A 14,020-nucleotide genomic window follows, 5' to 3' on the forward strand; every position below is an offset into this window, starting at 1 on the left:
AAGAAGAAGAAAAAAAAGCGCCACACTAAAAGCTAAGGAGTCGGGCCTCGCCCGTCCTTGCCCGAGACCACACCGTCCGCAGCTCCTGGCGCTGCCAGCGGCCAGCCCCGGGCACCTGTCTCAGGCTCTGGCTGGCCACCCAACACCACGGCTCCTTCCGGCAGCTGGGCTGGCAGCCGGCGCCTCCCCAGCCGCATTCCCGCCCGTGCAGGGAGCCGAGTGCTGGGGGGGGGCGGGGGGGGGGTGTGGTGGTGGTGGCATTCCTCTCCAAGGCTGAGAGCAAAGCACAGAGATCTACAAAAATAAGATTTCCACTCGGAGGAGTGTCGCTGGGACAGTTCAAACCTTGTCCCGCGCTGGACTCAGAGGGAGCAGGGGCAGGAGGGAAATCACTGGAGTGGAGGGGGGCTGGGGCTGGGGTGACAAGGAGAATTGTAATACTTGACTCCCTGGCAATGCCACCGGCACTGCCATGAGCTCAGAACGTCCAGCCCTCTGACAGCTCGGAGAGGTAGGTTGGGAGCAGCCCGTGTCCGGCTTCCCGGGCGGCCTGTGAGGTTGGATGCCCCGCGGAGGTGGGCGGCCTCGCTGGAGAGCTGGAAGGGGGCAGCCCGGCTCCTGCCTGCTCAGGCTCCGCCCACCCGCCCACGCTGTCACTCTCAGGGTGACAGCTCTCCACGTGAAAAGATTTGCATATGCTAAATAGGATTGTCAGCAGCTGAAGAGGCCCCTGGGGGGTTACTGGACTAGAAAAAGTGTTTTTCCCTGAAAAAGCCTTCGGACAAGACCTGTGGGACAGCCTGGACCCTCCCCCAGGAGGTCCTGTGTGCAGGTGCCACCAGGACCCCAAGCTGAGCCGGAGGGGCTGGGCCAAGGCCACACTGCTCCCTTCCCAAGGGGTCCCAGGGTTCATTCCCTGCCCAGGGCACGGGGACAGGCCTGCTCACCCCTGCCTAGGACCCAGGCTGCCCTCCCCACGCCCACGCGGCTGCGTTTGGAGAGGAGCTGGGACCACACAGGAATCACCTCGCCCCCACGGTTAGAGGGAGAAAGTCCGGAAAGAGAACTCTGGCCATGATAACAGGTTCCCCTCTTCACGTGGGCCGAGGGCTGTTGAGCTTCTTAGCCCCAACCCCACGGTGCTCAGCCTTCTGTACCCGGCCTGAGGGCAGGGTCTGCTCGGCTCGGGAGCAAGAGGAGCTGGGTGCCAGGCTGCAGGTGGGCCGGCTCCCTCAGGCCCGTCAGTTTCATGTTAATACTTGTACAGAGGCCAACCTTCGGCCCCCAGGACCAGCCCTGGGACCTCTCTTCCGGAAGCCTCCTGCTTTTGTAGAACCGACCCTGCGAGGCTGCTTTTCAGTGTGTCCTACCAGGTCCTGCCTAAAAACACTGGGGCAAGCAGGACCTTGGGGACGATGGAAGGCCGGAGGGGGTCCCTCCCCGCTGATAAGACGCCACGTGGGGCTGGGAGGAAAGGTCTGTCTCCTTGGGGCTGGGCCAGGGGTGGCTCCCTGGCACTCGTCTGAGAGCAGCTGGTGTGTGGCCTGTGTGTGCACATGTGTGTGAGAAGAGGGGTTCAGCCCTCCTGGTCTGCAGCCCGAGTGGCAGGGGACCCCCTTGCTGCAGTGAAGGCCTGTGGGAGCCACACCGATCCCACTTCTGCGTTGAGAGCAGAGTCCCAGCAGCCTTTGGGAACAGTTCACACCCGCTCAGAGTTTGGAAGAGCAGTGTGAGTTGCTGCCCAGGTCCACGGAAAAAAACGTTAGTTCTTTGCTCAAGTAAAAAAATATCAAATATAATAAATTTATGAAAGCCATTCACAACATATACAGTCTTCGTTTTCTATTTTGCCGCAGCAGCTGGGGTGGGGTTGCTTTCCAGAGCCCCAGGGTGTTACCTGACCGGACCAGGCCACTGGTATGAGCGGGGGTCTCCGGGGACAGGCCGCCCCAAGTGGTGGGCATGGCCAACTGCTCCCGGCCATCAACGCGGGTGCCATAGAACTCTTTCTTGTCGACCCACGGGGCTGAGGCTCATCTCTCACTCCTGAAGCCCCAAACAAAGAAGGCCCCGCAGGTGCTGGCTTCTGGCTGCACATGGGTTTGCCTCGAGGCAACAGGCTGCCTTTCGGGGTGTCTTGGCCAGCCTGGGCGAGGCTCACACCATGGACTCTCGGTCCCTGTCTGAGGATGCGGGGAAGTCCGCGAGATCTTCACTGCGGCTGTAGTCAGACACCCGCACCTGGAGGTTGTCACTGGTGGCCCTGGTGACACTGTCATAGGAAGGGGGGAAGGATGTGGAAGAGATGGAGGAGCTGGAGGGCGGGCCAAGGCGCTGGGAGAAGTTCTCATTCATCTTGTAGGCGATGAGGCCCTCTTGCTCAGGGGCATCCTCCTCGGAGAGGCCGCTGCTGCCCGCCTGCTGGCGGAAGAGGAAGGAGGCGTGCTTCATGGAGCGCTGCAGCAGGTGCCTCCGGAAGGCCCGCTGGATGATGGTGGCCGACACCTCCTCGTGCTTGCGCCGGAGCGTGGTGGTGATGGGCTCGTAGGAGATCTTGGACGGGTTGGCCGCCATAAACTTCTCCTCCATCTGGATCTTCAGGGCGTCCATCTCCCCGGACTCCCCCAGGACCCGCTTAGTGAAGGCAAAGAGGATGTCCATGCAGTGGATTCGGTCCCCGCTCACCATGGGCAGGTCCATATTGATCAGGCTGATCTGGTTGGGCTTGGCGATGCGCAGCGGCTCAGACAGGGCGTCGGCAAAGTCGGACAGGGCCGTGTACTCAATGAACTGGGTGGCCTCCGGGTCGAACTTCTCCCAGATCTCATAGAACATGTCAAAGTCGTCCTCGCTCAGGGGCTCGGTGCTCTCCTCTGTGGCCACGCTGAAGTTCTCCAGGATGATGGCGATGTACATGTTGACCACGATGAGGAAGGAGATGATGATGTAGGTGGTGAAGAAGAGGATGCCCACGGCTGGGCTCCCACAGTTCCCCCGGGAGCCATTGCTGTTGGGCAGATTGGGGTCGCAGTAGGGGGGCCCCGTGTTGAGGATGGGGTTGAGGAGACCATCCCAGCCAGCCGACGTGGTGATCTGGAAGAGGCACAGCATGCTGTTGGCGAAGGTCTGGAAGTTGAACATGTCGTCGATGCCAGACTCCCACTTGACATAAGCGAAGTTGGCCATGCCGAAGATGGAGTAGATGAACATGACGAGGAAGAGCAGCAGCCCGATGTTGAAGAGGGCAGGCAGGGACATCATGAGGGCAAAGAGCAGCGTGCGGATCCCCTTGGCCCCACGGATCAGCCTGAGGATGCGGCCGATTCGGGCCAGGCGGATGACTCGGAAGAGTGTTGGGGAGAAGAAGTACTTCTGGATGATGTCCGAGAGCACAGTGCCTGTGGGAAACAGCAGAGGCTGTGGCCACCCATGGCATCTCTGTCCTCCCTCCAGACCAGTGCTGCTGGGTGGGATTCTCTGCAGCAAGGGGCAGGAAGAGGGGGCCCTTCCAAGAGGAATGGGTTAACTGCAAGGCCCTGCTCCCCCCCCCGTTCCCATGAATCTCCATTTCTGCATATGATCCAGAACATGAGGACTCACGACTTTTGCAAAGTGCCTTCTCAGCCCCTTTGTTTCTTAGTCTTCTGAGAACACTGCAAAGTAGAGTTGTACTAGGCCTATCATCTGGGCTCTGAGTCCTGAGGGGACTTGCTCAGCGTTTTGGTGGCCTAATTTGGGCCAGAACTCAGGCCTTTTACTCAAAGTGTAGTCTGATCAGCAGCCTTGCGATCTCCTGGGCACATATCAGAAATGCGGGATCTCAGCTCTGCCCCAGAGCCACTGCATGTGCACAAGCCCAGGAGTGCAAGAGGCACTAGCCTGGAAGTCAGCACTCTCCCCTCTGCCATGCCAGGCCACTCCACGCCACTCCACGTTACATCTCAGGCTCCCTGAGATGGTTCCTACCATCTTCTCAACTCTACTAGCTTCCAGGGTTTACCCACCCCTTGGTCTCTATTGACTGCTCTGGGCTGGGATTTTTAAGGAGCAGGGACATAACTTATAGGAGAAAGAGTGAAATTGACTTGCCTCATATTGGCCCAAGTGATTTTTCCCAACTCCTCATATAATAATGATGTCACTGGCTGACATGTGTCCAGTGTTTACTGTCAATCAAGCACTGAGCTGAGCACTTTATATCATCCATTAAGCCCTTCCAGTCACCCTAGAAGGTAAGCTGATACCCTCAGCCTCATTTTCCAGAAGAGGAAGCTGAGAGGTGAGGTAACTTACCCAACTGGCCACCTAGTCAGTGAGAAGCTGGAATCTGACTCAGACACTCTGGCTCCGAGTTGACCTGTTAGCCGTGCCTCTCCAGCATGGCCAAGCACCGGGACCAGGAGGTGTTCCGAGGAACATGCTGCACCTCCCGAAGACTCTGAGACTGCCCATCATCAGCTCCATTCCTACTGCCAATGTCCAGCATAGTCTAGCCCCTCTTGGCACACTCTAGCCCTCACCCCTGCCTGGGACCTCCCTGAGCATTTCCTGACCCTTCTCCCAGCTTCTAACTATCTGCCCATCACCACAGCTGCCTTAGCTCCTGCCTTAGCCCCTGCCAAGTTCACCAAATGCTGGGACTGTCCACAGCAGAAAGATGAAAGTCAGTCACTTCAAGGCAGAGTTCCGTGGGGACAGAGTCAAGAGTTCAAGTGTGTATGTGTGTGTGTGTGTGTGTGTGTGTGTGTGTGTGTGTGTGTGTGATGGGGGAGAGGTGAGGAATGCAGAGAGAAAAGAATGAAGGAGCCTAAGTGTACTTGGCATTAAGTACTGATCTCAGACTAGAGGAGAGACCTGGCCTGGGGAGGGCATCTCTGTTCAGACAACTGGTATACCCACCCACAATGGAGAGGATGACAACTACGAAGTCAAAGATGTTCCAGCTGTTGGTGAAGTAATAGTGCCGCAGGGCACCCATCTTGATGATACACTCGCCCGTGAAGATGACTACGAAGAGCAGGTTGATCTTGCCCAAGATGTTGATCTTCTCCAAGCTCTGGTCATCTGTCTCCACCATCATGGTCACCATGTTCAAGCAGATGAGAAACATGATGGTGACGTCAAAGGCCTGCTTGGTCACAATGTCGAATACGAAGCCCTGGTACTTGTTCTGAAAGGAGGGGCAAAGGATGGGCTCAGCAGGGATTTTGCAGGCCAGCAGGTCCCCCCTGTTGCTGACTTTGCCCAGATCGCCCACACTCTTAGTCTCCTGTCTGGTGAGGCCAACACCCCACCAGACCGCCACAGTGAGAGGAAGAAGTCAGGCGCTCTGGAACAGCCTGGCCCTCCTGCTGAAGCATACCTGGGCTCCAAGGCCCAGCCCCGAGGCCCCCTCTTCCTTCTCTGATGGATCTTCAGGAAGGGATTTCTCCTACTCTGAGTTTCCTTAGCAGACATTCTTTGAGCTTTTCTTTTTGTTCCCACTGTCTGAAAGCTCAAGGTCAAATTTAAAGGTCAATCCTAGTAATTGTATTAGCCCTCAGGTTAATAAATATTCTCCACTCTTTAAGGAATTGATTTTATTTACTCTTCTAACTATATTTGTGTCTTTGTTTGTAAGTCACCCCAGATCTCTCTCCCTCCCTCCCTCTCTCTCTCTCTCTCTCTCTCTCTCTCTCTCTCTCTCTCTCTCCCACCCACCCACACATGCACAACAGAGTATGGTGAATGAAAAGAATCAGATGAAATTGATGAATTAGATTAAAAAACTGGGGCTGTCACTTACCAGCTGGTGATTTAGGTTATGTCACCTAATTACTTTGAATACTGCCCCGCAACCCTGCTCCAACATAAACACGCTTTATTGGAGAATGGCTTGGTCAGGCAAGGGAGTCAGCCTATGGAGGACCCAACACGCCTCCTGGCCCCACGCACCAGGGGATCTACCATTCAGGGGTTGTAAGAATGAGGCGATGAATGCAGTGGGGGCTGCAAAGACTGCCCTGCTCTCCCTGGGGAAAGCCTGAGCCCTTGCAGGGGAGGTAGGGCTCACTCAGAGGCAGATGAGCTTCTATAGGAGGGGAGTGTCCCCTGGTTGCCACAGCCTGCTCCTGCCTGCCTTACTACCTCTATGAGACTGAGACCTCTGTGTGTAGTCAGACGCCTGACTACACAGGACTGGCTGAGGGCCCCAGGCTGGGCCAAAGACCGTGAGAGTTGGCGGTGTGGTATGGGAGCCCCCCAGGCTCACCCCTCCCCAGAAGATCCTTCCCCCTCTTGCCAAATTGGGAGCAGGCTCACCAGAGGCCGGGGGATGGGCTTCTGGGGCTTCTTGGAGCCCAGCTTCTTCATGGCGTTGTAGTACTTCTTCTGCTCCTCTGTCATGAAGATGTCCTGCCCCCCTAAGTGCAGAGAGACAGGCACCAGACTCATTTTGCGGTTCTCAGAGGCTCCAGCATGGACAGCACAGGGATCCTGCTTCAATAATGAGGTGCCAGGACCAGTCACCCCCTCACTTCCTGTCCCTCTAAAGTATGTCACTATCCTGCACCACAGATTGCTCCCTGAGTTGCTTTTCCAGGGGGCCTGTCCCCATTTGCCTTGAGATTTCTCTGGCTTTGTGACCTGCAAATCCTGTCCCTACCCTCACCCTCTCACCTGCCCAACACAGCCAGGTTGGAGGTTCTCTCTGCTCACCTTGCTTACCTGTAAACCAATCATGGCCCTCTGAGGGAGCTCCAGGCAGACCCTGGCCCTCTGCACAGGCCCCACCCATTATCCCTGATCATGGACCAGGTGACGAGCCCCCAGCCTCACCCAGCTTCTCTGAGGGGCCTCATCTCTCAGGTAGACTAGGGCAGGCCTGGGGCCCGTCGTTACACTCTTGTAGGCCTGGGCATATGACCTCATGGACACAGATCCCTGCCATTCCACTCCATCCAGCAGGAGCAAGCAGGACCATCCTCAACAGAAAGCCCAAATGGGGCCAGCAGCCAGAACCCTTGGCGCCCAGCCCTGCCAGCCCAGGGGGAGCCTGTGCTCTACGTATCTTTTTCTTCTGTTGGTTGAAGTTGTCAATGATGACGCCGATGAAGAGGTTCAGGGTGAAGAAGGACCCGAAGATGATGAACACAACGAAGTAGATGTACATGTAGAGGTTGTATTCCCACTGGGGCTGCTCTTCATACTAAGGGGGAGAAGTCAGAGAGGGAGGTCAGACAGGCAGGAGGTGGGCTGGCTGGGGGTGTCCACTCTGTGGGAGAGAGGGACTGTCCAGAGGAAGGTGTGGGTGTGTGTGTGGGGGGGTGGAGCTGAGAAATGGACAGTGGCAGGTGAGGAGGACAGGCTACTGGGCTCAGGGGTGGCACAGTGTCACCGCATGGCTTCTGTCCCTAGGCCATTGGGAGGTTTGAGAATAAGGGGCATCTCTTAGTCTCCTGTGACCTGTCAGTGTGAATGGGTGGTTACAAGGACAAAGGAGAAGCTTGATCTTCCTGGGGTAAGACTTTAAGATTCAAGTAAACTACAGTGAATTCAATTTGAAAGATATTTGAGAACTGTGGGACTCCTTGGGAGACCATTGCCCCAGGGCCAGGCTTGGGCATCCCAGAGAGGTTCAACTGCAGTTTGATGCAAGGGATCTGGCCCTTAGAAGGTGGGCCTTCAGATGTGGACCCTGATTCTCCGGTGGCCAAGCAGCTGGGAGCCTTAAGTGCCTGACTTTGTGGGAGAGGCCAACCTACCCCCCTGGAGTCCACAGCCGCATACATAATGTCCATCCAGCCTTTAAATGTTGCCTGAAAGGAAAAGACAAGAGTCAGAAAATCACTTAACTCTGCATCGACTGAGCTACAAGGGCTCCTGACTGAATAGGTGAGGCCAGGAAGTGGCCTCCTGCAAGAAGCTCGCAGCCCACCCCACCCCTGCGGCAGTGTCCAAATGACTAGGTGGTCAGGCAAGGAACTTGTAGTTCAAGCTGGTTATGGAGGGGAAGCCAGCTGAGCAGACACCCCTCGAAGGCCACACAGTGGGGAAATAAGCTTCTAGATGTTGGCCAAGAGACAACTGGGGCCTGAAGGAGGTTGGCCCTTCATTCCGATCCACATTCGTTCCGGATTCTAAAATGACACAGAGTCCCACAGCAGGTGTCAGGGACAGAGAGGTGGGGCTTGGGCTCTCTGTCCGGCTTAAGGTGGCCCCCAGTGCTGACCTGGCCCCCTTGGTCATGCACCTCAGAGAACCTTGTGGCTTACGCCCTGTGGCCGTTCAAAGGAAGTCTCTAAAGAATCCCAACCTTCCCTCGTACTTAAGGGGGGTCCTCTGCCAGTGGTGTGTGGGTAAATGGCTAACAAATGACTTTCTAGAAGGAACAAAAAGCCCTGATGGTTGCGTTTGTCAATTTCCCTGTGAAAATCCTCCCACCACGGCTGATTGCAAGTTGCCGAGGTGCAGCTACGGAACAGAGCTGGGGAGACATGCGCAGGAACACTGCGTTGCAGGATTTCCACTGTAGGGATATAATAGATGTATTACCCTCAAGAGCACAGACGATATACTACATGGTGATGGTGAGGTTTCATTTTGTTTTATTTATTTTTGTTTTATTTTTTTTTTAAATATATTTTATTGATTTTTTTACAGAGAGGAAGGGAGAGAGATAGAGAGTCAGAAACATCGATGAGAGAGAAACATCGATCAGCTGCCTCCTGCACATCTCCTACTGGGGATATGCCCGCAACCCAGATACATGCCCTTGACCGGAATCGAACCTGGGACCTTTCAGTCCGCAGGCCGACGCTCTATCCACTGAGCCAAACCGGTTTCGGCATTCATTTTGTTTTAATATCATTTAGTTAATTATAAGTTTATAAAATATAATTTTAAATAACAGCTTGCCAACATCTGGCTGGAGCACACCGTGGCAATGAGACGGGGCCTGGTGCCGGTTGCACTGTCTGCCCCAGTCTGGGCTGCGAGGAAGATTCGGAAAGAGTCCGAAAGACGGGCTCGGTGGTGAGACCAACCGCCCAGTGGGTCTCACGTGTGCCCCTGGCAAAATCCAATCCTGCCCCACGCCTCCTTTCGGGGCATGAGTTTGTCCAAATGGTGCATGTCTGAGAGTTTTTATGAGGCAGATGGCAGATGGGGAAACTGAGGCCGCTCCACGAAGGCAAGCTATTTCAGCCCCTTATGCTACGAGGCCCTCACCTGTCTGGAGGAGCCTGGAGATGCTTCGGAAACTGCTGAGAACCACCCAAGGTTATGAGATGCCTGCAACTAAACGCTTCCCCACCACTGAGTGGTTCTGTCTGGAATGGTAGGCGGTTCTCAGTCTATACCAGGGGCCTGCCTTCCACGTTCTGACAGTCAGTGGGGTGGGCACAGGGATCGGAGGCTCTCAGCCTGTTCTCCGTGAGTCTTTGGAGAGCACTACTCCTAGGACTTCAGGGGTGGGTGGAGGTCTGTTCCCAGGCGGGAGTCCCGCTGAGCTTTCCTCTGCTTTGGGTGTTACAGGCAGGTGTCTGAGCTGAAGACTGGGATAGCAAGAAAAGCAAGCTGCCGTTTCATGAGTCATGGTTCTGTTTGCATTTCCGTTGTTAAGGCGATTCGTAGGTTCATTTTATGGCATGTCAATGAAAACTCTGGAAAGACTGGGTAGAGCTGGGTGTGTTTAAACCTCACGCATCTTGAACATCGGAAACGGAAGTAGATCTATTCTTTCCAGCAACGCAGGAGATACCACTACTTTTTGTAACAGAGGGTGGCCAGAGCCACAGTGTTGCTAACAGCTCAGCCCTGGGTGTCTGTGGGCTTTCCGTTTCAACCTGTGCCATCACACTGCCCAACTGGCTCCTGGCTGGGAAGGTGGTTCTGCCTTAGTGCCCAACCCCAGGCCACAGATCTCGGAGGATGTGGCCTCTGCTCTGGAGAGGAAAGTCTGGGGACTTCCCAAGGAGCCAAGAAGTCTCGGGGGGAACCCTGGTCTCCTTTGGGCAATGTGAGCCGACTGTGAGGATTCAGAGGGGCCTCACTGTCCCCCTCCTGCCCACACCATGCGTGAAGGCGCCTGTGGCTAGAGAACCAGAGGGAGGAAGGAAGTCCCTCCTCCCTGAGACTTACCACCTGCAGCAGGGCCAGGTACCCAGCCCCCACGTTGTCAAAGTTGACTTTCACCTTGGTCCAGTACAACTCGCCGGTCATGTTGAACGACTCACAGTCACTCTTGTTGTTCACGAGGGTGTAGTTTAAAGGCATGTCCCCCTCCGTCTGGTTGATGCACCTCCCAAACTTCCCCGCGAAGAGGTTCACGCCCATGATGCTGAAGATGAGCCAGAAGATGAGGCAGACGAGGAGCACGTTCATGATGGACGGGATGGCACCCACCAGGGCATTGACCACCACCTCAGGCGGACAGAGGAGACACTCAGGCCCTGACGCCATGAGGCCCTCCCCTGTCCGGAGAGGCTTGGAAATGTTCAAGACCCTTTCCCTCCACCCCCAGCCCACTGAATGCCCCCGCCATAGGTCCCTGGGGGGAGGGGCGCAGAACATTCCCTGCCCCCAAGGAAGGGCAACCCATCGCTGGAAGCCCAGGTGGGGAGTGAGGGGAGCGAGAAAGAATACACACACTCATCCCGGCACCCTAAAGTCTGATGCAACTCCACAATATCCGCCTTTCCCTTCCCGAATCCATGACCTTGAAACTGCATTTTCAACAGGGTCGTTGGCTAGGCCAGAGACTGAGGGGAGAGGGCCTCTGGAGATACACTGTCTGAGCTAAATTTCTGGTTTATTTGGGGGTTGCTGCTACTGGGTTGGGGGCATTCTCCCCTAAAGTGTGTCCCGGGAAGGCAGCCACTCCTCTTACCCTCATGCCCTCGAACCGGGATAGGGCTCGCAGGGGCCGGAGCGCCCGCAAGGTCCGCAGCGACTTGATGGGGCCCATCTCAGAGAAGCCCAGGGTGTTGGCCACCAGGCTGATCAGCGAGACCTGTGGAGGCAGGAGGAAGACGTGGAGACGCCCGGCCCGGTGACAGACAGGGGGGTGTTCTGGCCGCCTAAAACAGGGCTGGGCGTGAGAGGCCCCGTCTTTATGATTCCCGACTGGCTGCTCGGGCACAGGGCGAGCCTTCCTGGGGCCCAGAGGCTGGGGGCGAAGCCAGGTGTGTCCTGGCTGAGACACACCTTTCCCGAGAGCCTCCTTGGTGTGGAGGAGCAGGGACACAAGGCCTGGGCTTTTGGTCCCTGTGTTTTCCTTGAGGTCAACTTCTTTTGGGGAAGGAAGGATTGCCCTGGGTTGAGTATGAGCAGACCCTCTCCTGGGGCTTTTCCCTAGAGCCAGACTTTGCAGCATTCTGACATCTTCAAAGAAGGGAGGCTTAGGTGGAGATTCGGGGCAATGAGAGACCCCCCTACCCACCCCCCCCTCTGTCCCCTCTGTCCCGTCCCCACCACGGCATTTCCTTCCCGTGGACTTCATCCTTCTAAAGCTCCATGGGCATCCAGTTCCTCTTACTTCTCTGCTGGCCTGGAACACAGCTTAGAAATGGCCTCCTGCCTGACCTCGCATGCAATCACCAGTAATAGCACCTTGGCATTCAGGGCAGCCTGAGGGTGGTGAGCAGCCGCGGGCAAGGGCCTGACTGCCACAGCCTCCTCCCAGGCTTGGAAGCACTGAGGATGCCCAGCTTCAGGTGGGCATTCCTGGAGAGGCAGAGGGGCATCTTCCAGGGACCGCCTCCCGAGGGCAGGGCCCCGGGGCCAGCTGGTCTGCCTCGTTCCCAGCAGGCCACCCCTGACGTCTGTACTTGCCCCACCTGCCCGCCCAATGGTTCCACCCCCCGCTCCCCCCCCCGCCCCCCCCGCAACTTGGATGATGGCAACTCCATCCTTCCAGCTGCTCAGGCCACAGCCTTGGCGTCATCCCTGCCTCCTCTCCGTGTCTCACACCTCACTTCCCACCCACCAGGATTTCCTGTTGGCTCTGTCTTCAAAATGCATCAGAAGTTCAGCTATGTCTCACCACTGTCACTGCCACCATGGTGGCCAGGCCACCGTCACCTCTCCCCTGGATGACTGCCACGGCCTCCCAAGTCTTCTCCCTGCTTCCACTCGGGCTCCCTCCCCCCACCCACAGGGTGATCTTTTTATAACGTGAGTCAGGTCAGAGCCTCCAAGGTCTCCCCGTTTCACTCTGAATAAAAGCCCGTCTTCCTGCCCGTGCAGCCGGTCTCATCTCCCGCACCCCCTTCCCCACTCACTCTGCTCCAGTTGCTCTGGCCTCCCTGTAGCTCCTCTTTTTTAAAAAAATATTGTTATTGATTTCAGAGAGGAAGGGAGAAGGAGAGATAGAAACATCAGTGATGAGAGAGAACCATTGGTCGGCTGCCTCCTGCCCGCCCCACACTGGGGATTGAGCCCGCAACCCAGGCATGTGCCCTGACCGGGAATTGAACCGTGACCTCCTGGTTCAACCACTGAGCCATGCCGGCTGGGCATCCCTGTAGCTCAAGTGTGCCAGGCACACACTGACCACAGGACCTTGGCACTGCCATTCCAACCTGTGCTTGGAATGTTCTGCAGACATCTGCCTGGCTCACCCCACCTTCCTTCAAATCTGCCCCAATGTCCCTCAGTGGGCCCGCTCCCGGCAGCCTATTTAAAGTTGTGATGTACCCTCTTCCCCCCATCCCTCCCACCCCACCCCCGTGTCTACCCAACCCCTTCCCTACTTCCTTTTTCTTCATGGTCCACATTACCTTCTGACACAATATAAAACTGACTCACTTATTAGGTTGGCAGGGTTTTTGTCTGTTTTCTTCCCCGAGGCCCCCAGCGCCTACACTAGCCCTTGCCCACAGATGCTCTATAGTGTTTATTGAAAAAATGCACGTGTTGCCCTGAAAACATCCCTCTCCTGACCCTGAGGCCTGAAGCCCGCCTTTCCCTCCAGCTGTGGGGGAGGGGGTGGGGGAGGGGGCAGCATGGCCGATGTCAGGAGAGCGGGATTCCAACACTCACGACCTTCTGCCCGACCTTGGGCAAGGCCCTTCCTGCGGGGAGCCCCGGCTTCCTCCTCCACGAGCTGCCTGGCCAGTCTTGGGACTGGGCCCCAAGCCCTGACGGGCCCCTTTGTGGGCCTCAGCTGAGCTCCCCAAGGTGGCAGGTGGTGGGGTGTGAGTGGGCCCCCCCAGGAGTCTCAGCAGACTCCTCGGGCTGCCCGGGCACAGGCCTGACCTCTGGGTGAGGGGCTGGGTGACCGGCCTCCAGGCAGAACTGCCAGCGTCTCAGGCAGGGAGGCCTCAGGGTCCTCGCCTTCATCCCAGGAGGCTCTGAGGGCTCCAGGCTGCAAGGGCACCTAGAGCTGCCTCTCCCCGCCTCTCTCCCCCCGGACCCCCCGCACCCCAGCACTAGCACCCTCTCAGCCACAGACAGGGTGACAGAAAGAGGCCCAGACTGCAGGCCCAACAGCCCGATCTTATCTCCACATGCACTCGAACCCACGCAGCCTCTCCCGCCGCAGCCACTCAAGGCTTGACCTCCGCCCAGCCTGGCCCTGGCCTCCTGGGGCCTCTGAGAGGGTGTGGGACGGAGCACAGGCCGGAGCCTCTTCTGCAACCACAGGAAGGACAGCCCCGCTGCTGGGCAGGGCCTGAGGCCGACTGCACAAGCCGTGGGTCACTTCTGGAGAGTGCGTCCCAGCCTGCAGGACCGGCCCACTTCTGTCCACCACAACCCGAGGGGGAGCCCTCACCGGAGCCCTTGGCCTTCGCCGGGAGCAGAGGAATCTGCTCCACGCCCGGCTCGGTTCCCGCCTCTGGCCACTCTCCTGCTTGACTCTGCTCAGGACTCCCCTCCCCCCCGCCCCCCGTGGGACCCTGCACGCACCCTGCGTGGCGCCCAGCAGTGTCCTGGGCCTGGGTAGCTGCGGGGTAGGTGCCTCCTACTCCTCTGACAACTGGGTGCAACCTCCTGCTCCAGGCCCTCCCTGGACACAGGCTGGGCAGCCAAGCCCTGCCAG

At 57.3% G+C, this 14,020-nt stretch overlaps 1 protein-coding gene across 1 annotated transcript in view; it reads right to left on the minus strand.

The window, feature by feature from the left end:
• Positions 1 to 2,157: 2,157 nt before the first annotated feature.
• Positions 2,158 to 14,020, minus strand: part of SCN5A (sodium voltage-gated channel alpha subunit 5) — a gene marked incomplete at both ends in the record, with an annotated part of 69,178 nt that continues 57,315 nt past the window's right edge. The window contains 7 exon segments of the mRNA XM_081106185.1: positions 2,158 to 3,398; positions 4,900 to 5,170; positions 6,301 to 6,401; positions 7,045 to 7,186; positions 7,743 to 7,796; positions 10,120 to 10,401; positions 10,868 to 10,990. Coding sequence (XP_080962311.1) covers positions 2,158 to 3,398; positions 4,900 to 5,170; positions 6,301 to 6,401; positions 7,045 to 7,186; positions 7,743 to 7,796; positions 10,120 to 10,401; positions 10,868 to 10,990 — 2,214 coding nt within the window.

This window comes from Myotis nattereri (assembly GCF_964212035.1).
Source record: "Myotis nattereri genome assembly, chromosome: 14".
Classification (NCBI taxonomy): domain Eukaryota; kingdom Metazoa; phylum Chordata; class Mammalia; order Chiroptera; family Vespertilionidae; genus Myotis; species Myotis nattereri.